Raw genomic sequence first — 27,531 nt, forward strand, 5'->3', positions numbered from 1 at the left:
CCCAAACCTAACTATTCCCTAATGATATTTTATGTGCCATAACTTCAAGCTATCTCTACCCTCAAGTTATTCCGCAGATGCTGTTACAGAATCCGAGCAATGACATTACAAATGTTAGAAAACAAAATAGTCTGAGGTTCTAGTGAATCATCCAAATGCAGACATTCTTCTCTAGAGTTGCCTTTAAGTGCTTAGAAAAATCGATAATTCCATGACATCTAAGCTGCTCCATCCACTGAAGATACAGTGATAGGATCAAAAACTTCAGAACAGCCATTAAATGGAGTTTGTGGTGAAACTGTTTTGACAATTCTGGAAATACTGTTTTGACAATTGTGAAAATACTGTGGCAGTGGGAGATATATCACAAGGCCATAAGCACTTGGTGAACATTTGAGAAAAATTAACTGTGGTTTTGGTCAAATACTGAAAAAGTATTTGCTGATTTTAAGAATCAGACAGTTGTGCTAATGAGCTATGGAGCCTCTGCCATCCACCCTGCCTTAGCCTAAACAAGTATTCACAACAGAATTACATCACTCTACTCAGTTTTGCTGTTGTTACTCAACAAAGGTAATGTGTTACACATAACCAATTACTTTTCTTAAAAGTAATCAGTATGGTATTTCATTTCACAGAATGACTTTAACATCCTAGGGTTTTTTGTTGCTACTTTTGCATTAGCGTGCTGTCTGTGCAGAAGGCTACAAAGAGCTGAAGTTGTCTTATTAGCATGTAACTATTTCTGTTCTTGCGAGTTCTTGCACGCTCTACTTAGGCTGTATTCTCACTAAACCAATATTTTTAGGAGTGAGGACAAATCCGCTGCTTTATGCTGCACATAAGAAAGGGTAGCATCTTCCTGATATTGGCCAGAGTTATTGTTTTAATGGCCTTTACTCTGTTTTCTACTACAATTGAAGTTCTATTTCATGTGATCATATACATGTGGTACAACACTGAATTACATTACCTATATGAACTATCAGTGTAGCACTTTTGATCAATACCAGATTCTTTTAAACAGTGAAATAAAGAAAGCTTTCATTTGAAAAGCTCTTACAGTTACAAAGTTGAATATGGATCACACTGCTCATTTCTGTCTCTTTATATCATTATGTTCTGTTATTTATATACTTTGGAAGCATAAAAATGTGAGCGATCTGCCTCATAATTACAGTTTAAGTGCACTTAAATGCATGACAGAACGTATTTTTACAATAATATGTCCTCAGCTAGTAGCTTTAGTGTACCTGTTAACACCTCTTATTTATTTTCAAATATATTGTTGTAGGGTCTTTACTTTACAACATAAAGCACCTTGAGGCGAGTGTTGTTCTGATTTGGAGATATATAAGTGCATTTGAATTGAGCCGAAAAGCAAACAGCAAAGTATTTCAATCAAATTCCCTGATGTTGGTCAATTATAACCATTTCATTGTTTATGTATATGCATGGCACATGACAATTAAATCTAAGTAAAAGGGTGAATGGTTAGTTATTCCTACAAGTCTCTATGACAAAAAAAGCAATAATTACAGCTGTGCCTGTTATGCTATGACAATTTTAAATTGCTTATTTACAGATTTGCCCTAGTGTGCGCTCCCTTAATCTGCTTTTTGTTTAGTAAACCATTATACATTACATTGTTTTTTAACATCCTGTGAGACATATTCAAGGAGATTACACCAAGATCATACAATGTTTGTGGGCCTAAATTTTGATGAATATTTTTAAAAAACAGATCACTACTAGGAGTTAAAGTACATTTTTACCTTATTAAATGAACAGAGTAAGTAAAATCCACTTGTTAAAGCACTGATATCAGTCAGCATTGCATTTTGGTTCATGTACATACCATGTAACTCCTGATTCAGTTTCGCCTGTCTTCACACAGTGACAGCTTCAATAAGATTTTCTCTTAAATTTTCCTTTTATGGCAACATTAACAAACACCCTGTAAGTCACACATGATATTTTTATAGCAAGTCATTCTGAAAGAGAAACATTAAAATAATGTCCTTGGTACAGTAAATAAGTTGAAATGAAAGCTTGTTTTCCACCAGAACTGTGGTACACACTGAATAAGCCTGCAAATAACCCTCTTATGTGTTTTATGATCAAGCTCAATTTTTGTGGCTTTATGTGACTCGGCTGAATGTGGGAACAATTAATTCATTTCTGGCACGAGCCTCTTCTCAATTTGCCAAATAGGCTTATCGGCATACTGACTGTGGTAAAACAAATATTTTAAAAATCACAGTGATAGCAAAACACATTAAGTCACACTATACAGCCTGAAATAACAAACTATGGGGAGCACTTTTATAAGGTTATTCTATGCTTTTCCATTTCCACCATCTGACATATGGTCCACAGCACTGTTTGACACAAGAAACAAATAATTGTTCTGCAAAAGTAGAGGGATTAATTAGTTCACTGCCAGTCCAAAGTATTCCTCTTTTTTCTCAAAATAGAAGTTCAGTCGTGCAGTGGCATATCTGCAAACAGCAGGAGACAGAAAACACATGATTAGATAACAGAAAGAAATCTTATACACTATACAAAAACTAAATGGGCCTTAAAGACTGCACAGCTGTACATTGATCTGTTGGCTGGAAAGTCACATTGCCCAAGGGTGGCATGTGTCAACCTTAGATCAAATGTGCTCAGGCAAGTATGTCAAATAACTGAGACTGTCTTGTCCGTTTCTATATATGACGAGTCAAGCATATATGACTCATGACAAATTTTGTCTTAAGATCACTCTTTACCGTAACTGTACGTTTTACTTAAGTAACTTATGAAGCGGTGTTTCACAAAAAATACATTTAAATCTAGTCTCACCACTTGTAATGGTTTACATGAGAAGAAAAAGTTTACCCATTTGTACAGTGCTTTAATATTACACACAGTACTTTCCAATTACAGACACACCCATGAAACATCAGGGACAATTTGGAATTCATATTGACAAACTGGGAGTGAAAAGACTCGTCGTACTATTGACAATACCTATCATGCCATCATGGCATCATGGAAACCTTGTGTATACCTGTGAGCCACTGGCTTTGACAGAAAAACAGCATCTAAAAGGTGTCCGAGTGGCTACAATTCCACAATTCAATTCAACACCACAGAGTTTTATTTGACCCTACTTGCCTGTAGTAAACATATAATATTTATAATATTATTAACATTCTTTGGTTGAAGCCTCTTTGACATATTGGCAACTTGCAAACTGTTTAATCACTTGAAACATACTTGTAATGTCAAAATATTCATGTCTTTTCAGTCTCAGTCTTTATATGAGAATAATAGAAATTAGTACCTAAAATTATTATTCAAGATGCATTGTATATGTCCAGAGGTGGCAAAACTACAGACATTTTCCACGTAATTATATAAATGTGTAATATAATTATTATATAATTATTACATTTATATAATATATGATATATTAAATATAATATTCTAATGCAGATTATAATAAATACGATTAGATACTAAATATAATTATAGATTCTTATAAAAGAATTATCTGGTAAAAGCTGAATAACTGATTCAACTTCTTACTAAACTGAAAAAGTACAGTTCATGAAATGTGCTCCAAACATAAAAGTAAAAAGTACATGACAATACAAACAGTATTTACAAGCCTTTGCTAAATATTTTTTCAGCACTGGGTTCAAGTCTGGGCTCTGGCTAGGTAACTCAAGGGCATTTGCCGAGTGGTCCTGAGGTCACACTTGTTATCATGCCAGTGTGCTTAGGGTCATTGTCTTGTTGGAAGATAAACTTTCACCCCTGCCACAGGTCTAGAGCACTGTGGACCAGGTCATCATCAAAGATGTGTCTGTACATTGCTATATATTTATCTTTCCCTTGACCCTGACAGTGTCCCTGTTGGCATTCAGGACAAAGAGTCCAATATTTGTTTCATGATCTGAGAATCTGTTAGGTACCTTTTAACAAACTGTATGCAGGCTGTCATGTTCCTTTTACTGAGGAGTGGCTTCTGCCTGGCCACTTTGCCATACAGGCCTGATTGGTGGGGCGGTGCTGAAATCATTGTCCTGAATTGGTTTGCACTCTGACATGCACTGTCAGCTTTGAGACCTTACATATACAGGTGTGTGCCTTTCCAAATCATGTCCAAACAACTGAATTTACCACAGGTAAACTCAAATCAAGCTGCAAACAGGATACGTACCTGTTTTGTGTGTCATGGCAAAAGTTGTAAATACATAAGCACATATTATATTTTTGTTTTTACATTTAATTGAATGCAACAATATCAAGTAAACATTTTTCACTTTGTTAATATGGGTTATCGTGTGTAGAATTTTGAGTTGAAAAATGAATTTAATCCATTTTGGAACAAGGCTGTAACAAAATGTGACAAATGTGGATCAGGTGAAGCGCTGTGACTGCTGTAATGTGCTGTAAATTCTTATTCTGATGAATATCTCAAACATCTGTTATGCAGAACAGAAAAGAGGAAGTTCTAATTGTGGTTACCTACATTGTAAATGGCAGGTTCTGCCTCTACATTTAAACAGAAAAATGAATATAATCAGGGGTTAAAGTGGGATTCAGCAGGAGTGGGGATCCTGGGATTAGTTGGGCTGAGTGAATCTAGTCAGCATCATCAGACTAAGCTGTCTTTGATATCTGCTACTCCTTATGTAACCTAACATTGACCATGAACATGGCAGCCAACTGCATTAGTCCATCTCTTGAGACCTCTCCACAGCACTGCAAACTAACCTGTTTGGCCTGCCTAGCATGTTCACTGAACCTTTGAATAACAGACAGTAATTCAAACATTTTACAATTTGTGTTGTAAAAAGTTTTACAGTGTGAAAAAACATCACTTGAAATCGTGTACAGCTCAGATATCTATTCACAAAATGAAAGTGGACATTATTTGTAGGCTTTAAATTTCCAGTTTATCAGGTTTCACTGACTTAGCTTTAATAGAAATCTGTCTTCTACTCTCTTGTCCTGTCTTTGTCAGTCTTGTCTTTCTCCATCTCTGACTTAACTTCTCACATTCTTTTCTCTCCCAGTGAAATACAGCAGCTGCACCTTTAGCTAGCAGACATGCTCTGTGACAAATTGCATGATATCAGCTCAGCTGAAATTAGCTGACACTTTATGCTGCCTTTATGCTCATTTCTCTTCTATAGTCTAGCTAGAAGCTGTAGTGATCACATCTACATTGAGGATGCTGTTCTGGACCACTGCAGCTCTCTTTTGTCCTGACTACTCCATCATTTGAAAATATATGAGTATAAAGTAGAGGTATTTCTCTTAAATTGTAGGGAGTAAAACCCAAAAGTAGGTAAAGTACACATACCTAGAAGTTCTACAGAAGTCCAAAAACAAAGTAGTTGTACTTTGTTGCTTCCCTCCTCTGTATGTATCTGTGGCCATAATGTATCTTTCACTGTTCGCTACAGGCTGCTCTTTCTGTCTGGTTTTATAGGTGGGTACTGTGTTTTTGTTTGTCAATCTTGCGTAACAATAGCATCAAGACTCTCAAATGAAGTAATGAGTCTGAAAGCTGTGCCAAAGCTTCAGCGCATCTCAGAAGTTAACGGCAAGAGAAGTGGTTTTGTGTTTGTTCAAACCATATTATTGAACGCCTCAATAAATCTGATGTCTGAGTACGCTGTTGCCCTTGGCCATTATGCTATACCCTTTGAAATAAAGTGAAGTTTCAAAAGCACAGAAAATGGAGGCACAGAGAGGAGTTTGTCCTTTAATCAGTGCTTTCACTGAACTCCTCAATGCCAAATCAGTTTTCAAGCGCTTGTGTTGTGAGACAAAACGATAATTTAGTCACATGCCTTTTAGTTATTCTTTCCCACCTGCATCTCTGGGTAAAGCTACACTCTAATTTTTGTGTCAAAGCCTGGCTTTTTTTGTCTGCTTTTGTTCATCATTTTCTCCTTTCTTTTAGTTTTTGCTTTGCTGAAGGCTGACCTTTAGATTTACCAGTACATGTTTGATAGAGATAGGTGGTACACTGTGTGTATAACCTTTGCCACTGCAAAAAAATGAAAAAAATAAAAAGAAAGAAAAAAGTTCATAATAAAATTTTGGGGAGTAGAAATCATTGGTGGAGGCCAGCAGACAATTTTCACTTCGCTCGCTGTGGTTTGGCGAGCCTCAACAGGCGTTTTCTCTGGACAGACTTAATTTCAAGCAAGTCATGTGCTACAGTTGATAACTGACACTTCTTTCATTTACTCAGACAGCAGAATGAAGCCTCCCTTATCCTTATTGGTCCAGAAAACTAAAGTGTTTGCTCATCATTTTCATTTTCATATTTTCATAATGACCCACTAGAATCAGATTCTGCTGACTGCTACAATAGCATGTATACAGGAGGTGGGGAAGTAGAGCTGTTGTACAGCTATGAACAAGTTGCTTTCCACACAAATATGGATGCTGTATAAATTGTGAATTGACTCAGAACATGACTTTCATATATTATATGATGAAATACAGCTAATTTAGAATTAGCAGTTAACATGCTCCCTGTGGGGTGGCACCACTAAACCCTGCTGCCCAGTGTTTGTTAATGACTAGATTATGTTTTGGATGCCAGCAAAACAAATGCTGGAACATGCTCAAGTTGTAACGCAGGCATGTTCATCACTACTTTTAGCAAAGCTGTTGGAAACCCACGAGACATGTAGGTTCGATAACCTAATGTTTCCCCCATTCGTACTTGATGTTTCATATGACACAAAAAGTTTTCAGTGGGTAACAGCAGGTAACTGCACAGCACTCAGACCTCTTTACTACAGAGCCATGCTGTTGTAATTCTTGAATGTGGTTTGACATTGTCTTGCTGAGATAAGAAAGGTTTTCTTTTTTTTTTGGGGGGGGGGATTCCCATTCATTTCCTAAAGCAGTCCTGAACTTGTTTTTTGTAAAAAGGATTAGGAAACAAATCCCATCAATGTCGGCCTTGTTTTTTTCTCTGCTATGTCCACTGTATGCACTGCTCTTCTTTGAATGCACTCATTCCACTGCATGTGCGTAAATGAAAATTGTGTGAATCTGAAAAATCCGGCGAGTTCAGACATATAGACTGACAGAATACTTAAACACTAATTGCTCACTTATTGAATCGCTTACCACTCCTATACAAAACATTCCTCAATAAAGAATTCCAGGCAGCAGTTTCTTGTTTTTTCCCCAACAAAATCCAGTAAAGAAAAAGCAACTTAATAAAAAATCTGTGTTATTCTTCAGTTTAGTACAGAGTTTGATAGATTCCTACCAAGTAATGTAAAAAGTCAAAATAGCTTCACTATCAGCTAATTTAACACACACACACCTCAACCCCACCCTGTAGTTTCTTCTATTAATGTAATTGCCTATTACACCCTCCCTCCTATAAGAACAGCAAGCTTCACAGACAATTCCATTTATCCCTATTTTTATTAAGGGTGACACCTAAGACTAGCATACTTAATGTTTATCTTCATCAGAAATGAATGGAGGCTTTTTTATATTTAGCAAGAGTAGGGGAAAATGATCTCCTGCCAATGCAGGTATTCCATTTCACAATGTGCTTTTGTGCACAATTCCCTCAATTTTGTAGTCAAGCTATTCCAAACAGTGGGCCTCCTCCTTGTTCATTTCCTTATAATAATGTCTTTGTCAAATAACAGCTCGCCTTGCCAGCACGTCCACAAATCTAGACTGCTGACTTGCAGACACTTTCAACACATGAAAAAAACCATATAAGAAAAGTAAATATGGATGGTAAAAGGAGGGCGGGTTTGCGTTCCCCTTGTGGCTCCCTATTGTCACATTTACATCTGGCTCTGGTTAGAGCACAAGGCCTGGGTGACGCCTGTCACTCGTTGGGAAGTTATTGGTGATTTGGCTCAGGGGGATAGCAGTGGGAGAAATTACACACACACACACACACAACACAGACAAGTATGCACACCCATGCAACAACTCAAGGTTTAAATAGTTTCTTATTTTTTTCTTCTTGAAGAGCAAAACTCATTTGCATGTATTGTACAAAAATTGCACAATTACTGATGTTGCCTGTTGTATGTATGTCTGCACTAAGCCAAAGGTTACCTATGTCTGAATGTAATAATGTTGTCACTTTAACAGATCGATGAAGCCAGCGATGTTATGTATCTCTTGCCTGAAAGGGAGGCTTAAGTGCATGAATGTGTCTTGCATGACAAGGATGGGCGTGGGGCAGAGGTTAGCTAGATAGTAGCCTCCCGCTTTTAAACATTAGACTTGGTTCTCCATTGTTGTTGTTGCTCTCAGAGCTCGTTTCAGTTTAACCCTCCAGTTAAAGAAAGGTAACCCAACCCTCACCATCCACTTTAGGACAACCTCAGCCGGTAGCTTAAAGGAGTAGACGTTCAGCAGGCACATGTGGCCCAGCCAGGGATGAGAGATGTATATGTAAGGCAGGAACGACGGCACTGGAACAATAGTGCCTCTGTGCCTCAGCACCCCTCTGGATCACATTTCCTCCAAGGTCCAGATTGAAATGAGGTGGGGGCCCTGTCGCTGATCTTGCAAGCGAGTAGAAAAAGCCACACAGAGGGGAGGGTGCCGTGTGTCAATAGTGATTAGGATCATGATCACAACTGTTGTGGGTGTGGGGCATGCAGAAAAAGGAGAAAGGCAGAAAAAAAGTGGGGGTTGAGGGAAACATTTTGCCTTCCTGAACTGTCTGAGTGCTGCTGCCGGTGAGGAATGTCTCCTGGACTTGTTTAAGATAACTAGTCCTCAATGGTGATCACTGTTAAAAATAAAAGACGTTAGTTTTGATCTCCTTTGAAAGTCTTTGTGAAAACCGAGGCTTTCATCTTATGTTGCGGTTTATCAGTGAAGAAAAGCAGAGAATTTCATGTGTAAATATTTTGTCTGTGACATGAAGAGTAGAAGAAGTGTGTTTGTCTCGCCTGTTTTTTATGCCAGATTTTAAATACACAAAGACTTGAAGCATTGGGGGGAGAATGAAATATTTCTATATTCTAGGCTTATGTTTCTAAACCATTTTTTTTTTCGCAGTTTGTCTGCCAACAAATTCTTTGTCATTCTTTTCTAATGAAGATCCTGCTTGTCTAAACATTGCACTAATATACCGAGAGCCTAAATTCAATGTCCTATAAATATTTTTCTTTTTCAGAGTATTTCAAGTGATGGATGATGACATTAACAGCTGAAAAAAAACTGCAGTGAAGTAATAATTCTTATTTGCGGTTACATGGGTTCCTTTATTAAACATTTACTGAGAGCGTTTTAATGTGAAGGTGTCACTTAACATAATTAGAACATCAATTTAAATACTAATGAACTCAACATTTTTTTGATGGATGGGACATCTCACCCAGGACATTTTAGGAAACTTGAGCATTGTTTATGCAGAGTGACACTTTGAGTTGTGGGAGTTTTAAATGTCTTTGTCAGACGTTGGACAAACCTTTGGAAGTCAAAGTCAATCGAGGAGAAACGTGATTGCAGGATGGCCCAAAGACCCCAGAGGAAGCTGGATGCCTGGTGGAAGTAAAAAAAAAAAAAAAAATTTAAGTTTCAAAAAGCGTAACTCTGGTTCATATTTGTGTCTGAGCTGATTTGGAGCTACTTTTCAGGTGTTTTACAAAACTGTAGAATTTAAATTGATTTTGCAGGGAGCTAGTATATAAAAAATAAAGATTGAATATTGAAAAAAAGAAGAACATTACAATATCATTGGAAAATGGAAAAATAACTGAAGGATTGTGCTGTTTAACAAAATACAGTTATATGTTGTACTGCCTACCTGTGGTATTAAAGCTCACACAGTCAGTACAATATTGGACTCTGTCATCAAAGGAATGACAACATGACAGTATTATGTGACCACAATGAGATTCTCAAACGCCCTTTTGAAACAACAAAGTTTCAAAAGCATAATTCTTTGCCTCTTACACAGAGGCCACAGTGAGGTCAAATGTTATGCTTTGCTCAGGAACACTTCAGCAGGGAAAATGTGTGCTCGCTGAGACAATGAACCGAAGGAATCTCTTTGAATGACAGGCTCATTAAGAACACACAGCCAGTCCCAGGAGAAGTGTAAAACTGTGCATTGTGTTTGCAGTGCAGAATCGCAGGTGCTGTATTTTTATGCTCTTGCAACATTCCCCTTTGCCATAGCGCACAACTGTGAAAACACACTTCAGTGACCTCCGCTTGTCATGTTGTAACTGCTCCCAGAACTGCTGCTGCTGCTCCCGCTGCATGCCAGTTGCGCGCTGCTTAGTCAGAATGACAAACCTCTGTATTGAATGGTTCCCTCCTTAATGGTTTTGCTCACTTAGTCTTGCAGACCTCCATACCTCCATAAATTTCTGTTGTTCTCCACCCTTATTGTAAATCTTCATGGTAAGGCCACTAATAGCAAGTCTTAATAAGATCCAGAAGGGCCTCTGTTCTGTGGCCCAGTGATATAATCACATTTTTATTTGATAATCAAATAAAGGGTGGAATGAAATACTTGAAGAGCAATGTGCGGTTTCCCTTGGCTTTTCTCCTTCTCCCTGGCAGATTTTCATCTCTAATCTCTGTCCTTAGTTGGAGATGGAGATTGAGCGTGTTTCCATTATGATTAATAACTGCTCTCCATTAAGAAAGCATTAATCTAACACTAAGCAGAGACTATCGGTGACAGGGAGCCATTGAGAAAAACGGAGATGATAAATGTGTGGGAAGAGTGACATCATCAAGCCACAGGCTACAGCTTCAGCATCATGGGGGATCCCTGCGGAGGAGAGGACGGATTGTAAGGACCCCACTGCGTCTTGGCACAGTTTGCTAAGGATTAAGACGGGAAGGAGGCAGCTCCACGGCGCAGAGCTCTGGCAACTGGCCAGGCCTCCTCGATGCCACACAGTGCAGGATGGCTTCCCTCAATTCCTACAGTGTCACTTTTTGTCTATATTATAAACTACGGAGCATGGTATTATATTAACATACTTTTATTTCACAAATGTACCAAGTGATACTAAGGAGATACAAACCGATAAACTTGTACTTAATTGATTTCATTAAAAGCAGATGTAATCAATTTATTTAATGGCGATGCAGGTATTTGTAAATATTTTTAAGCAGAAACATATCAGTATTCTGCCCCGTATGCTTCATTTTGACACACAGCTTGTCAAAGCGAGTTGAGCTGGAAACTTGGCTTGTTAAGCGTCAGTGATCAATTTCTCCTACTACCTTCAAGAGTCCGCCACGGTTTGTTGCAGAAAATCTGATTTCAATCAACGTGATATTATCACTTCTATCACTCAGTTTCAGGCTATATTCTACCCCTTATACACACACATGCACACACACACGCATTTCCCTTTTGGTTTTTTTGGCTGAAGCACAAGTTATTTTAAAAAGTAATATGCCTTCTCATCAATTCTGTGCTATTTCAAGAGACATTTACACCACCCCAAAATTGGTTGGACAATTCTGCATATTGTGTTGAGCTATGAAAGCACTTTTAGACAGATAGTCCAGCACCACTTGAGACACCAAAGAATGAAAATTGTGGTCATAAGAAAAATAATTTTGGCTGCTGTGTTTCATTTTTCCCTGCGGTAGTTTCTAATCAACTCAGATGGAGTCCATCAAAGTTTGAACAGTGGTGGGTCAGCTGTGGATGGTTTGGTTTTCTTTGGGTTGGGGGGGCGAGTTGGAAAAGTAAATTGTTAAAATATGATGGTGAGATGTTGCCACCCCGCCATTCCACAGCTCTGCACACATATGGATGTTGTTGAAATGCATACGCTAATCTCATAATATTGAGATATTCGAGTCCCTCCAAGAGCAAAACCTAAGAAAAGGAAATAACTGTTGAGAGATTTGTCACTTTCCAAAGTCTTTCCAAAGAGCTGAGGCACTACATAATGATATATTTCAACAAAGTCAGTGGGAGCAGACACTTACAAGAGAGAATTTGCAGACTTGAATGTAGAGCTGCGTAACTTCTGCCTCCGTGACTGTGACCTCACGTCCAGTGCTGTGCTTGTAACTCTCCAGATAGGCCGTCAGCCAGTCCCTCTGCAGCTCCCAGCTCGGGTAGAGGTCGTAGTTAACATCATTCACACCTGAAATGCGACACATATACGTGCACATTAGTGGAACTAACGTCGGTGCTAAAATCCAACACAATGCCTAAAATAACTGTTTGTTTTGAAGACGTGCCAGTGAACTATATCTACTTTGAGTGGAGCAACAGCTCTTTGGTCAACACTTGTCAGACCCACTCAGGCAGTGAGAAACGTTTGCTCCAAATGGACAAGTTATAAGAAAGCAGCATGGAAACTGGGTGACAACATGCTGACAACAATATGTTGAAATTTAGTGGATAACATGTTATCCACTAAATTTCAGAGAAAGTATTGTGCTTTTTCCTGCACTGCATTTATTTGACAAGTCTACTTTAAATTAAAAAATAAAATTTTGTGAAATATAAAAATATAAAATGTAATAAAATGTTGTGAAGTGTAAATAAGCACCCTGGCAATTAGACACATCTGTTGACTTCTACATACATCAGCAATAGTATAACATCTGGGTTATATTGTACAGATAATAGCGAAGCGCTTTATTTAAGCTAGACTGGTTTTTCATGTTGCCCGTATAAAAGCTTCCCTACATCAACAATTGTGTTCAAATGTCTGCAAGACAGTTGTATCATTCAAGACCATGCCATCGGCTAATTTTCAAATTTTGTTTGAGGTATAATCAGGATAAAAAAAAGAACACAAGGTGCAGTATCTTTCATTCCAGCATGTGATTCGTGTGGAGTATGTCTGCCCCTTCCTGTCAGCCCCTTCTTGCATAAGACTATCAGACATAACTGCAGCTGCTGTCATTGGGAATTGTGGATAATTTGCAAGTTACAACTTGAAAGCTGAATAATCTAAAACGACTGCATTGATGATTGTTCGGACAGTCCTTGCTGTGCTTTGCTCTAACACAGCTGGTCCATCAAAGCCACTTTAATCACTGTGCAGAACACATACTGAATGCAGCAATTTTTCTGAGCAGTGTCACAAGAAGGAGATCGTTTCACGGCACATTATATCATAACATGATGTAGTCAGAGAAAACACAACGTTGAAAATATCACATCCTGTGTTTACAATATTTACTGCAGTCATATATTCCACATTAAGGAATCTTATATGTCCTGGCTGTGAAAAAGATTTGGAGGTAAATTGATGCTATTTTGAAAGACCCACCGGCAAATTCGTTGAAGTGATTGCCGATATCGAAGGCCTGGTAGTTATAATCGGCGTACTCGTAGTCAATGAATTTCACCATTCCTGATGGATGTAGGGGGAAAAAAGCAACAGCAGTTACTAAGACAACATGATAAACACATTTCAGCTATAGATGTTCAACTGATAAGCCTTCGTGTCTTTATGGAAAGTACAGGAACCTTGTGAGTGTCAAAGGAACAGGGAGTCTCTTTTGCTGAACATTACCCCGGGCGATATTTTTTTTAAATGTTTAAAAAATTTATAACAGAATAACTTCAAATAAGGTAAGATATTAAATAAGGGACAATGCATTTTCAGTAATGTGAATATTGCCACACATTCATCTATTTTAGCATTAGCTTCAGAAGCACTGCCACTCTTCAGCTAGAATTAAGGTAGTTTAGCATTAGGCCTTCTTTTGTTTGTTACTTCTTTCAGGTTGATGAATTTCTAAAAACCAAAGAATTTTCCTCACCCTCTTTTTCGTTGTAGATGATGTTCTTTGTCAGGAGGTCGTTGTGGCAGAGGACAGTTGGCGAGTCAATCTCAGAGAGGTGTCTCTTCAGTGACTCCATTTCCTGTGACAAAGTCTTAAAGCTGGGCACCTTTTGTAGATCTGCAGAACTGCAAGAGGTAAAACGTTGAAATTATTTATTTTTTGTGATGGAAAAGGGCTCTTTTTTCCCCGTGAATGAGTGATATCTTTAACTCGCAGCTGCACCTGGCAGGTCGGTAAAGAAGCATAGTAAGTTGAACAGCCGAAGTCATAAATGCTGTGTGATGTTTTACACCAAAGACTGTAAAAAAGAACTCTGGCATTTAGTTTTAATCACTGAAGCTGAAAATACATTGATTTCCAGAAGTACAACCCTCCTAATTTATCTGAAGTCTAATTGGGTAAAAATGCTCACGATCTGACAATAACACACTTTTATTCAACTCACTTTAGCACATGTCCTTGTACACTCTGCCACTGGGATAGTCTAGCATGGGAGGAGTCTTTCTTCTTAAAAAATGCAATCGAGTGAAAATCAGAGAAAAGATATGCTTAGCTATTATATGAGATGTTTTAAGTGCTTTGTCTGCCTTTATAAAGTGCTACTGTTATTCATTTGTTGTTAGAGCTAAGTCAATGGTTCTCTAGAGTTTTAGGTTTACCCATTTCTTGATAAGCAAACAAGCCCCAGTTTAACACTGGGAGGAGACGCAAAATTAACTTGGGGTTGCATCAAGAAGGGCATCCGGTTTATAAAAATAAATCTGCCTTATCAAACATGAAGAAAGCATGCATCGAGCTAGGTTAAGTAGTGATTCTAAATTGACCATAGGTGTGAATATGAGTGCGAATGGTTGCCTGTTTCTATGTGTTAGCACTGCAACAGACTGGCGTCCAGGGTGCAACCTTGCATCTCACCCCACGATGGCTCTTGCAGGCCTGACTTAAATAGCGGAAGAAAATGGATAGATGGAAGTTGTCTATGGGATTGTTTTTTCCCAATGAAAATCTGAACTAAACTTGTATAAGAGTCTTCCGTACACTTGGTAAGAGGAGCAAGAGAGTTTGAGACAAGAAAGTAGAACTTGTTTGTAAACTGACACGGTTCAGCAAGCCTCGCTGAGAGGTCACATGCCTTGTTTTCACTCTCTTGATTATTCAATCTATCAAAGACGGCACTAATGTCCTTGGACGTCAGTGCAAAATGCACCTGGAAGAAATGCTGTGCAAGCATCCGTCTCCTAATTAATTTTTGTGTTTCCTTTCCAGTCCCCACGACTGCCACGGCAAGAGGGTACTTTAAACAGTGTAATTTAAACACTACCTATTTATTCGAAAAGGGAACAAACAGATGCTCCGGTATTATACACACTTGGAGACATAATTTAGTGAGGCCTGCAAGGAACGCACAATAAAAGCAGAGGAGGATGAGCCTTGTTTATAGTGTTTATAGCCGTGGCACAGAGGCTCTGCTGTCTGCATGTCCTCCACTACACAACAAGTCACTTTGTATGTTATCTTCTCTGCTCTGTTCAGTCAGTCTTGCTTCCCTCTGAGATAAATACATGGATTGAATAAAAAGAGGTAAGCAGGAAGTTGGTATTTTAAAATACCAACTTCCTGCTTACAAGATCTTTGATAAAATAACTAAGATTTATTTTACTTTATTTTCAAGCATCAGTGCACAAATGATTTACATTTTAACACCAAACTGCCTTTTTTAAAAAAAATACAGGCCCAGAATAGAGCGCTCGATTCACCGCTACTTGCCGGTGACAGCTTTATTTAAAATCGACCCCCTCTGACATGCATAATTTATCTATCTCCTCTCTAATATGAAATAAAACATGCAGTTGAATGGTGAATCACCCTGATTCCTTTTCAACCAACCCATTCCTTTAACCTAACAACTCGACGTTCACATAGGAACCCACGATTACTTGGAATCAAAAGCTAAATGAAAGACTTACATTGACTTTAAATGGAAACCTGTCGTCTTGCCATCAGATCTTTTCCTCTCTCTTTTCTGTCCTTTTCATGAAAAACAGTGCGTCAAGTACATTCGCCTCCTGCTCCCTGTCAAGTCTCTGTAAGGTAATTAGTGGAATTTCCTCCTCTGGCGCTTCATTATCAATGTGCCTTATTTACATATGATTTCAAACACCAGCCGAGCACTGCAGATTTTTTTTTCCTTTTTCGTCTTTTTTCTCCACCACTCGTTCTCTTTTTTGCAGTTTTATGCAATTTGTAAGAGTGCAAACGGGAGACATAGCAGGGGGGCTTTGGAAGAAAAAGAGGTTGCACTCTTGCTTTCCATTGCCTTTCTTTCTTTTCTCTCCCAGCTCTGACTTCTACTGTGCTCCCTCTCTCTGAACCTTGCAGCTGCTGCAGCCTCTTTTGCGCTCCCCCTTCCCTCGTCTCTTTCGCTTCTCCTTCTGTTGATCTGTCTCTCTCCCCCTCTCTCTCCCTCTGCACAGCGGGTGGCTTGAGAGCTGAAGACCTCCTCTGCAGGTGCAGCCTCTTCCTGCTCTCTCTCTTTCTCTGCCTTTCTTTTGCCATTTCCTCTGAATATCACATTCATATCAGCACTCATACAGTCTCAAGTACAAAAGTTTCTCTGATGCTTGTTTAAAACCTGTTTTTTTGGTCTTTTCTTCTTCTGTCTCTGTGCCATGTTTTGCATGCAGTTTTCACACTCAAGAGACCAGTTAACGTGCAAACACACACACACACACACACACACACACACACACACACACACACACACACACACACACACACACAGAGAGAGAGAGAGAGAGAGAGAAGACATTAGGTAAGATTAAAATAACCCAATTTCTAATTTCTAGTGTTGACACCTCAGAGTCATTTGTAGTGTTTCTTCCATTATTTTCTCATAGCTTTCCCACGTTGTTATGATACATTTCCTAAACACTGATCATTTCCAGGTTATTTTAAATTGCTCTGTATCTACTTGAGCGCGAGCTGCACAGGGCTGTCAAGTCTCAAAAATGTTTCACAATATAGCACCATCTATTGGGCCTTGAAATGTGGTGCAGTCTCCTATTGTATATTGCAGAGTGATCCACATTCAGACATGCATTCACTGCTTTTAGTGGGTAAAATGGAAGCGCTCACAATGTCCTCAGTGTTCTCTTTAAAACTGAAGTTTAGCAGGATATGCATGCAACTTTAGCAAAAGTGAACTTGTTTTGCTGTGTGGAGCTGCGGGACTTAAATAGTAGGTTATTACTCCTCTGTGGCCTTAATTTTCAGTAGCACCCATCCATGCATAATTTGGTGTCTTGTGTTAACACATTTTTGTTATCTGTGCAGTGTGTTATAAAATAAATAAATACATTTCAGCTTGTCTGAGGTAGTTTATCACAATTTAGATTGTCATATTAGCTAGCTAGCTAGCTAGCAAAAAAAAACCCAGACCCCCAAATTAAGTTTTTTAATTTCGGAGATTTTCTTTTATATTTCTACGAGACCTTTGTTTTTGTGAATCCTAGATGTTAAAAGTACCTCTTATCATAAAAGGCCCTCTGCTTCCAAGCCTCTACTTTATGGATGACTCATTCAGTTCCTACCTGGCTTGCACGCTAAAAGAAAAGTGACTAGAAACCTTGGGGCCTTCCAGCTTCTGTTTGCATGGACTTCCGACCCCTTTGCTGCAAACACAAATAAGGTTCAGCGTTTGACTGATAAGGGAGAGCCAAGAGCCTGTTTCTCTGTAGTGTCTTTCCATGTAACCCCGCTTACCTCTCACCCCTTCACCCATGAGAGCTCTCAGTGTCAATGAGGCCACTCCCCCGCCTCATCTCTCTGACCAATGACAGCTCACAGTGATGGCTTCCATACATGTAAGGAGGGGTAAATGCCTGTTGCCCGTTAAGCCAGGCAAGATTTGGATGGACAAGAGCATTTTAGGCTGGTTTGAGCAATGTGAGAAAATGATAAGACATCAGTGAAAGAGCTGCTGCCTAAAAGATAAAACAGTTGAAAATGAAGCTGGTTTCTATCAAAGAGGACAGCACAATTAAACATCGGGGTGCCCTCCTGTCTCAAAGTCATCAGGTATTTTGTTTTTTAAACATTGTATTTTCAGTATAGTAGATAATTGACAGCCTCTCTCTCTCTCCATCTCTCTCTCTCTCTCTCTCTCTCTCTCTCTCACACACACACACACACGCACACACACACACACACACACACACACACGCACACACACACACGCACACACACACACACACACACATTAGTCTGAAACCTTCCTGACAGGATGACTGACTAATCACTAAGCCCCACCCCCATAGTTACTGTTGTTACAGCTGTCAAGCTCTCAGCCCTTGTACTTTATACAGTTTATTATTATGATTACAGCAGTAGATTAATCACCGTAAGATATTGTTGTAATAGTGGATGTCACATAAGCAACTAATTAAAGTCATCTCTGATTTACACCTCTCTTGATTTTTTACAGGAAATATAGAATTGCATATTAACGGTCCATTTAGTGCTGGACACATCATGCCATGCTGCATTTCTTAGCCTAACTAATAACTGTTAATGACATTTTGGTGACCTCGAGTAGTTGTGTGCATCTGTTCCTGTTCAGAGGTGCTGCTGGCACTGAAAATGACTGCTGCTGTTACAGTACGTGTTTTACGTGTTTACCTTTGATGTGTTGTGCAGCTGCTGCATGATAGGTAATATTAATGTGTAGCTCCCCATGTCAGTGAGTGAGAGAGTGTCTCATAATAATGTGCCGGTTAATCGATTATTACTAGGATATATTAATAATGTCCATACGGGAATGATACCTGCTGTCACCTGATGCCAAAGGACTGCTTGAGCTTATCTGTGAGATCTGATCTAGCAACACACCAATACTTTGAATGACCCCACCAGGTGATCAACAGCCAAGCAGTTCTCCAAGCATATTTCTTTGGCAAAACAAAAAGTGTAGTTAATGTTTTTTCTAGCAAAGCTACCGCCCATATGTTATTGCATAGTGTAAATCTTCCTGTCTTTGTCCAGTGCAGCTGCTTAATGGGTCAATCACAAGTGGATGTATTGTAAATATTATGCATTATATATTGTATTGTGCTCTGTGGCTATCATGACTTGTACCTGCCTATGTACCACTGCCCAGCTGGACTGCTGCTGACACTGCTCTGCACTAGTTTGAGGAAATGAGACATTTTTGTCCACAGCACAGGTTTGACTGGCCGACCGGATTTTGGCTGGATCGAATGGATTTTCCCCATCTCTGCGGCGATCAATCTGCAGAGAGAAAACATTTTCACAGATGAGCCTGGCTGACGCTGTTATTGCACAAACAATCATTATCAGACCAGAAACACAACTCCCTCTACATTTAGTGCTCTTATCTTGTTCTTCTTTTCAAAAAATGGACCTTGTTGTGGTTATGACCTTTTGACCATTTGAGCGCTCATTCTCAAGGCATCTTAATGGTGACATAAAGTTTTCTGGGTATCCCCCACACAGGGTATCAGGCAGAGCAAGTTGATTGATGTCTATTGTGGACCTGGATGTGAAACCTTGGCTGGATATGTTGAGTTCTACTGTCCCGAGTTGTGAATAATGATGACAGGTTGTTATCATGGGAATGATGAATGTAATGGGGGCATGAACAAACATCATTGCTCAACATGAAACATGACTCAAATTACTAATAAGAAACTCCCACATTGGCACAAATTAAATGAACTGTTTGGTTTGCATGTACACACCTGAACTCTGAAAATGATGATGATGTACAATGATGACTTCAAATGAATTTCAATTAAAAATAAAAAAGAAATTGAGTTACAAGTTTTCTGAAATTTATGATATGATGTGCAAATGATGTCCTATCAATAAATATTCACTTTTTCAGAAAGAAAGTTGCATAAAATAATGTAAAAAAAAATGTGCATACTACATTTAATTCAGGAGATTTTGGATATCTCTATTTATCACTCTACAAGTCCTGCCCAGAAATGTGTTTTTGTTTTCTTTTTGTTTTTTGTTCTAAATGTTGTCTTGATGCATGTTTAATCATCCAGGTAAGTAAATCAAAAAAAAGTTGATTCTGTTCATCTGGACGTAGCATTCACTGATGATAGACTCCACTTGTGCTAAATGTTATACAAATCAGGCTCCAGATTATTAACAGTGAAGTTTTGTGGATGTAAGTGCTGCTGAAGTTCAGACTGCGGTTTTTTAAATTTTATTTTTTATTTTTTGGCGTGTTTATTGAACCTTCTAACAATATAATAATTAAAAAATATATATTATTTGCAGATTTTAGTTTGGATTTCTGTCATATATGCCACATCTGCCATTTTTTTTAATATTTATTGTCTCAAAATCTAGTATGCAAAGTATCATATTTGATACACTTAGCTTTAAAGGGATAACAAATATCAACATTGATTATTTACAGTGGATAATTTTGAAAACCTTTTTGTGCAATTTTGAGAAAAAGGTTTGAAAAGAACATGTTGAGGCAAAAAAAGCCAAAAATCTTCTATTCATATAAACTAATAAATAAACAAATAAATCTCCTGCCCATAGCATCTCACCTTATGCTTTGATATTAAATAATTACAAACTTACACAGTAGTTATACTCAGGATATGAACTTTGCATACCAGACAATAATCAGAATTGTCATTATTTTCTTTCATGTTTCTTAAATTAGGGCAAGTTTATTGTCAACTTGAATATACAGATTGTAAAGCTGTGAAATAATTTTGCTAATTTTTGCTATTTTAATGTATTCACATACATTAAAATAGCAAAGAAATTCTCACAATTATATAAATTTAATTAGATGATGTTTATCTATCTATCTATGTGTGTGTGCGTGTGTGTGTGTGTGTGTGTGTGTGTGTGTATGTGTGAAATGTGAACGCTGTTATTGCAGAGACCTGTAGATAGACGGCTGCCGAAGCAGTTTATCATCCAGCACAGTTCCTCTTACAAACTCGTAGCAGATGCCATTCTGGAAGCTGCAGTAAATTTCAGGACCACATCTGTGTGCGTGGAGGATCTGAAACATCTCCACCTCATGGTCCCTGTTCACGTAGAGCTCTGTCATTTTGCCATATAGTCGCACCAAGACACAACCAGGCTCCAGGAGAGAGCCCACGTAGCAGCCAATAAGCTGGTTGGTGATGCCTTCTGTGAATGTCTGGAATGAAAGGAAATCCAAAGGGCCATGAGCATGAAAAATGCAGTTTTGGACAGATAGTATACAGCAAATGAAACATTTTGCTATACCATATTTTAGCATTCTGTATTGTCAAAAGAGCCCATAAAACCTAGGATGCTGGTTATCATAATTCTACCCACACAAAAAATCCTACTGTAAAAAAAAGATAATAACATTTCACTACCATCTGTCAATAAAGCAGGCAGTCATATAATTATTCTGTAACTATAACTTTAATTGGTTACTTTCCTTAAAACATTTATAACAATCTTGGAAAATCATGCTATTCTACATTAATTACAGCAGGCAGGTAAATAGCAGGCAACTCGCAGACCCCAGTTTGGTTTCAGGATTCTGGATTACATTTTCAGTACCATATCGATTTACAGGCCACTAATTTACCACTGTTATAGCTCATTTAAAAATGTCACTAACCTTCCATTAAATGCACATTATTGGAGAAAAAGGAAAAATAAAACCACAGAAACAGAGCAAATTCACATCAGTACACTCAAAAAGAAACTAGAGAAAATACCTGTGTAATACAAAATTTAGAATGCATGTGGACATCCCCTGCGACGTTAGCGTGTTGCCACATGAATACTTGCATTTTCAAATAGGTTACTTAAGTAACAGCTTTTTGTTAAAATAATTTTATCATAGAATACAAGTTTAGACAACCAACAGGTAGCAGCTAGATGAGACATATAAGTCAAAGAATAATTTTGCAGAAGTCTTTTATGGGTCATTTTTCAGATGCTTATTTGAAATATAATTCATGCTGGGTTCTGAATTAATCTGTATCATGAGCATCTACTGTAAAAGGACGCTGTGTCAAAGTTTTCAGTTTCTGTTTAGTTTTTTGTTTCAGCTTGCTCTTATCTTTGAGTAGAAGAGTATCTTAGAAAATATCATAAAGATTCATAAAATCTTGCTGATCAACTACAGGTTTATTGGTTGGTCTTTGCTATTTTGTCTATACAGTGAACATGGCACATGTACTGTATGTTGTTTGAAGCACGTGTAATTTAACAGAAATTTGAGAAATGTATATATGTACTGTATTACAGATATTGTCATGGTCCTGGTTTTTTTTTTTAATTCGTGTGTTTCTTTAAATGTTTGAGTTGTTTTCCCAAGAGTTTTGATTGTTATCTGATAGGTTGAGTTTTGAATTATTATTATTATTATTATTATTATTATTATTATATACTGAGTCTTAATGAGACTTTGATTTCTATTCTACATGATACCAGAAATGGCCAGCACTGTGGTATGGTGGTTATCCCTATTGCCTCACAGCAATAAGGTCCTGAGTTCATCTGGCCAGATGGTGGATTTGAACTCAGTACCTTGAGATCTGGAGTTTGGAAATCCTCCCCGAGTTTGTCTGGGTTCATTCAAGCTTCCTCCCACAGTCCAAAGACTTGAAGTTAGTGGGGTTAGGTGAAATGGTGATTCTAAAGTGTGTTTGGATTTTCCCAGTACAAAGTTTCTGTGTTGTGTTCTGATTTGTGATTTTGCTGTACTTTACTTTCTGTCTTTACTTTGAAGGTTTGATTTCTTTTGTGTCCTAGGTTAGTTTTGCTTCCTGTTTCCCCCCTGATTTTATTGACAAGCTTCACTTGTGTGTGATTGATCGCACCTGTGTCTTGTTACCAATCCTGTTCCCCATTTCCTAATCCTAATGTGTATAACTAATCATTTCTTCCCCTCAGTCTTTGTTGTAGCATCAGCTATGGTTTTAATTTAGATATGAGCCTTGTGTCTGTTCTTCATATGCTGCCTGTCTGTTTTTATGTTTTTGCATTATTGTGTGTTGTGTATTTTCCAGTTTCTGTTTATAGCATATATTAAAGTTCAAGATTTGGTTGATCGCCTTTATACATCCTGAAAAATACACCCATATTAATGTGGAATACTGGTTACCATTTTATCCAATGTAAAAAAACAAACAAACATTTGATATGGAAAGATTTGGCACTCCTTTTAATGTACTTTATGGGAAAAACAAATATGAAATCAGTTTGAAATTAAACTGGTATGCATACATCTTTGTTGTGTAGAGTCAATGCAACAACAGGTAGATGAATACATAGTTACAGACACAGCTGTAGAAAGTATGGTGACATTGAAAATCCCACTTCTGGAATAGATTCTATTCCTCAGTATGTGTACACAACAACACCGCAGAGACCACTGTCTGCAACGACTTTTTCTGACATTTGTTGTCATTCTGTGGTTTCTCAGTCTCTCAATTTCTGCTAAAGTCTCCAAGGCACTTTCTGAGCATCAGATGGGACCTGCACACACATTTTTTCATCTAAATGGAAAATGAACAAACATGCCCACCTTGACATCTGACCCAGTATTTATATGGATGCAGGGCTGGTTTCATTAAATTCTTTCTGCCTCTGTATCTTACAGTTTCTTTTTGTGCTGAATTTTCACAATTTATTAATTGTCATTTGAAATACCCCAAAATGTATTAAAAACACACAAGATAAATATGCATGCTTTGATCTGCACTTCTTTTTGACATGAAATTTGCGTTTGCTTTAACATGTTTGTTTGTTGGAACATTTGTAGAATTTTAAAGGGATGCCTTTAAAATTCTACAAATGTTCTCTTGTTCCATCTTTGAAACAGATTTTAATCACACTGTCTACAAAAAATCTTATGTAAATCATTCAATGTGTATTTATCAGCCTTTATCTTGTTCTGTTAGTTTGTTATAAAATAGAAATGATGAAATCACAGAATCACGGAATCATCAATGAAACCCAAAACAATGACAGTCATTTGAAAGGAATGCTATGTAAACTGGGTTAAAGCTCAATGTAACAGCAGAAGTTGTCTATCCATTCCTTGCTGAACACAATACACCATTAAAGGAGCCGCTGCAGTGCGAGAGCTGAAGAGAAACATCTACTCTTGTGTACATTACTGGACCTGGTGAGGATTGAGAGGTCATCCATCCAATGTTGGGTCACCTAACAAACATAAACCCTATTTCTCTGAAATATTGGACCTTGTGTTTGCACATGGGACCAGAATGGGATTATCCTGTTGTGAATAGACCCTCTGACAGCCCTACAAAAAGAAATTTCCTAACAGTCTACTTTTGTCTAGTTACCTTGGGTTTTTTTTTTTCCATTTTGATGTGTGAAATGTGTCTTTCTACAGTTTACAGTACAGTGGAATATGGAGCCCAACCAAAACACGACAAAACTTTATCACTATGTGTGAATTTAATTTTGATACTGCATTTATACAGCAGTCTTTATTTTTTTTCATTCATCCATCCATTTTCTTAACCTGTTCAGTTTTGGGCCATGGGGTTTCAGAAGTCTATCTCAGCTGTTGTAGGGTGAAGGACAGGGTACATGCCATTTCATCAAACAGTTAAGACAAAGAGACAGACACTGATATTAACACCGGTGGCCAATTTAGAATCTCCAATTAACCCAACATGTATGTCTTTGGGCTGTGTATTTTCTAATCCTGTCCGATCAGGTCACTCCCAAATGGGATGAAAATCTTTGGATCTTCAATTCTACCACCTCCACCTCTGCCTCCTGTCTTTCTGTCATACATCAGAGAAGGCCTCACTACTGTCTTGTAAATCTACCTTTTCACTCTTGCTGCTATCCTTCTCTCACAAAAAAACCCTGACACTTGTCTCCACCCACCCCCTCTTGCCTTTACTCTCTTCTCTACCTCACTGTCTGTTGCTTTGGGGGGGATTGACCCCAAATATTTAAACTCATCTACCTTCAATATCCGTATTCCTTGCAGCTTCACCTTCCCACTTGACTCCATCTTATTCACACACATGTATTCTGTCTTGCGTCTACTCACTTTCATACCAGCACTGCTCCAGGTTCTCTTCCACTTGCTCCCTATTCTTATAAGATGTGTCAAGTTTTGCCATATACAGGCAATAAATTTAGATATAAATCATAGTTTATGCTTTCACTTTAACACGTGAATACAGGTTAAACAGTCATGTGAAATTCAAAAGCTTTCCCAGGGCTATTAAACTACTATAAAAGCAGATATGTTTTCATTTTGCTGGTCTGGTGTATTTAGAAGTACAGTGGAACCCCGACTTACGAATACCCCATTTCACGAAAAATTCAAGTTACGAAGGCACTGAACGGCAATATTTTTGCCCGTGTTACGGCAAAATGCCAGAGTAATGGAATCCGCTGGCTCTGATTGGCTGAGCCTACAATGCCCACAATGCCTTCCGAATCATGTAACAACCCCTTGGCTTCCGTACTTGGGCTTCGCTGTTCCGCTTGAACGACGTATTGTTGTTCTAGTTAGCAATTAGCCTATAGCCTATCGTTCAGCATCGCCTCAGTCAAAACGTGCGATGGGTGTTTCGACTTACGAAAATTTTCGACTTACGAAAGACCCTCGGGAACGAATTAATTTCGTAAGTCGGGGTTCCACTGTATGTTAATGCAATGCCACAATCTTCCCAAGAGTGGATTTCCCAGTCAATTCATCCCAAGGTCAGACCATGCAACGCCCTGAAACTTTACAAAAAACAAAAGCTACATCTCAGATGCTGCAAGCCACAGTCAGCATGTTACATTTGAAAGTTCATGAGAGTAAGATTAGAAATACAAATGAAAATGTGTGAATTTCATGCTTTCTTACAAATAATAGTCAGTCTTTGGTAATCCATACATTTAGAGATACAAGCATTCACTTGCCTTCATTTGAATGTCTTGTGCCTTCCAGTTGGGACGAAGTCTGCTCAAAAGAGCCAGGATTCCTCTAGAAGGTTGGTGTTCATCAATATAGATGTCCACATGGAGAAGCTGTTTTCCAGCACCAACAAGTCCACTGTCCATTTTCACGAATGCAAACTGTTTATACTTTGAAAACCGATAAAGATTAAAGTAGTAAATATGAGTTTGTGTCTAGACTTGGGCCAGTTTTAGACAGTGTTAGAGAGTGTTAGCAGAGTCAAAGTTAAATCTAAACCATCAAAAAGAAAAAGAAAAAAAGGATGAAAAAGCAAAAGAAAGTAAAAAGAAAAAGAAATTGATGTCCACGCAAATTTCTTGATGATTATGATGTAAAACTATTGAGTCAAGAGCAGTCACTGGTATTTGCCAGTCACTGAAGCTGTCTACTTACGTGTCCAGTTATTCAGCACTTTATCAGGGTCCAATGTTCCCGTGGGCATCTTCATCCCTTCTGCTGTAGTTTACATATTAACCACAGGTAGCTCCTGCTCTGCAGTATGCATTTGTTAAACACACGTCAATAAACCAAAGGCACGTTTTTAAATATCAAATTCAGATTGATCAAATAATGCTTGAATAAGATTTACTGTAAGAAAACTTTTAAAACATTTTTTATTTGTGACGTTTCTGTCCAAATTAAGCCCAGCATATGCCAAATTTAGCTCTGCTTGCAGCCAGTTTAAGCACAACTTTTGATAACCAACCTGTTTTAACATTAAAATTGAACACACAGTAAACATGGTTGCAAAATGTCCCCTGGCCTTATGCACAATTATTTTATTGAGCTCCATACAAGCTAAGAAATAGCCAAATGCCCAAGAATAGGCAAATAATATTGCATTTGATTGTCTAAATACTTTGCAGATGTAGTACTTTTAGTTCATGTGCACCAGCAAAGACTTTAAAAGGGTTGGCTCTATTGTCTGACTGAGGTAATCATGTAATCTAGACAAGCTATGTTAAATTTCATACAATTAGTCCATTCAAACGTGACCTCTCATGCTAGCTCAATGCCATGGAACATTTCAGTATGATCACTCTGTAAACACAAAATGAATTTAATAAACATTGGAGCAGCGTGTTTTCAGTCTGTTAAATTATTTAGATGTTGGGCCAATGTTTACCATTTAGCATCATTACAGTAATCGCCTAGAAGTCACAAATGTGGCGATCATCTTGAACCGAATACTTTGGAGCTTTTAGACACAAATGAAATTCGCTTGCCATCAAAGCGCATCTCATCATCAAAGATGTTATGTATTGAAAGAGAGATGAGTGACTTGATTAAAAATGTAAGGCTCAGGCTGTAGAACGGAGTAGTAGAGCCGGTGTTTCTTTTACTGGCTGTACCTCTCAAACACAGTACAAATATGCTTTTTTTTTTTACGTCACAAAAAAGGTGACGTGAGTAATAACCCATACAGATACAATTATGACATTTTGTAGAAAAGTTTCTTTGACTATGTGTCTAGCTTCATTATCTTGCTGTTCCTCGCCATTAAGCTTTGAAAACAAATTATTTATGAAAGATTCAAAAAAAGAATCGGGGAGTTGAAATCTTTTGACATCTTGGCATCATAAACAGTTTCACTTAAGTGATTAAAGCAATAGAACCACAGACTACTTTTTAAAATCTGGAAATAAGCAGAAGGTGAACAGTAAAACCGACTGTCACTAAAACTGTGAAAAAAAAACATAACCAATAATTTGTCAGCCTTTTGACTTTTATTTACATTA

The 27,531-nt window shown here is 38.0% G+C and overlaps 1 protein-coding gene across 2 annotated transcripts; it reads right to left on the reverse strand.

Annotated features, from left to right (window-relative positions):
- Positions 1–1,960: 1,960 nt before the first annotated feature.
- LOC146705031 (ethanolamine kinase 1) lies at positions 1,961–26,278 on the reverse strand. 2 transcript variants are annotated; one of them, XM_085462561.1, is made up of 8 exons: positions 25,756–26,179; positions 20,745–21,007; positions 18,940–19,092; positions 13,783–13,931; positions 13,287–13,370; positions 11,986–12,146; positions 9,488–9,561; positions 1,961–2,501 (listed from the first exon to the last, which is right to left on the reverse strand). In XM_085462561.1, exons 1-8 carry the CDS (start codon positions 25,894–25,896, stop codon positions 2,432–2,434), a joined length of 1,095 nt encoding a protein of 364 aa, XP_085318687.1. In that variant the 5' UTR covers positions 25,897–26,179; the 3' UTR covers positions 1,961–2,431. The 2 variants fall into 2 exon arrangements, with proteins under 2 accessions (XP_085318687.1, XP_085318686.1); XM_085462560.1 differs by lacking the exons at positions 1,961–2,501; positions 9,488–9,561 and adding exons at positions 9,568–11,872; positions 26,186–26,278 and having other exon boundaries at positions 25,756–25,920.
- Positions 26,279–27,531: the final 1,253 nt, after the last annotated feature.

This window comes from Copadichromis virginalis, linkage group LG7 (assembly GCF_057382275.1).
Source record: "Copadichromis virginalis isolate Kocher_CV1m ecotype Utaka linkage group LG7, C_Virginalis_male_GT1.1, whole genome shotgun sequence".
Lineage (NCBI taxonomy): Eukaryota > Metazoa > Chordata > Actinopteri > Cichliformes > Cichlidae > Copadichromis > Copadichromis virginalis.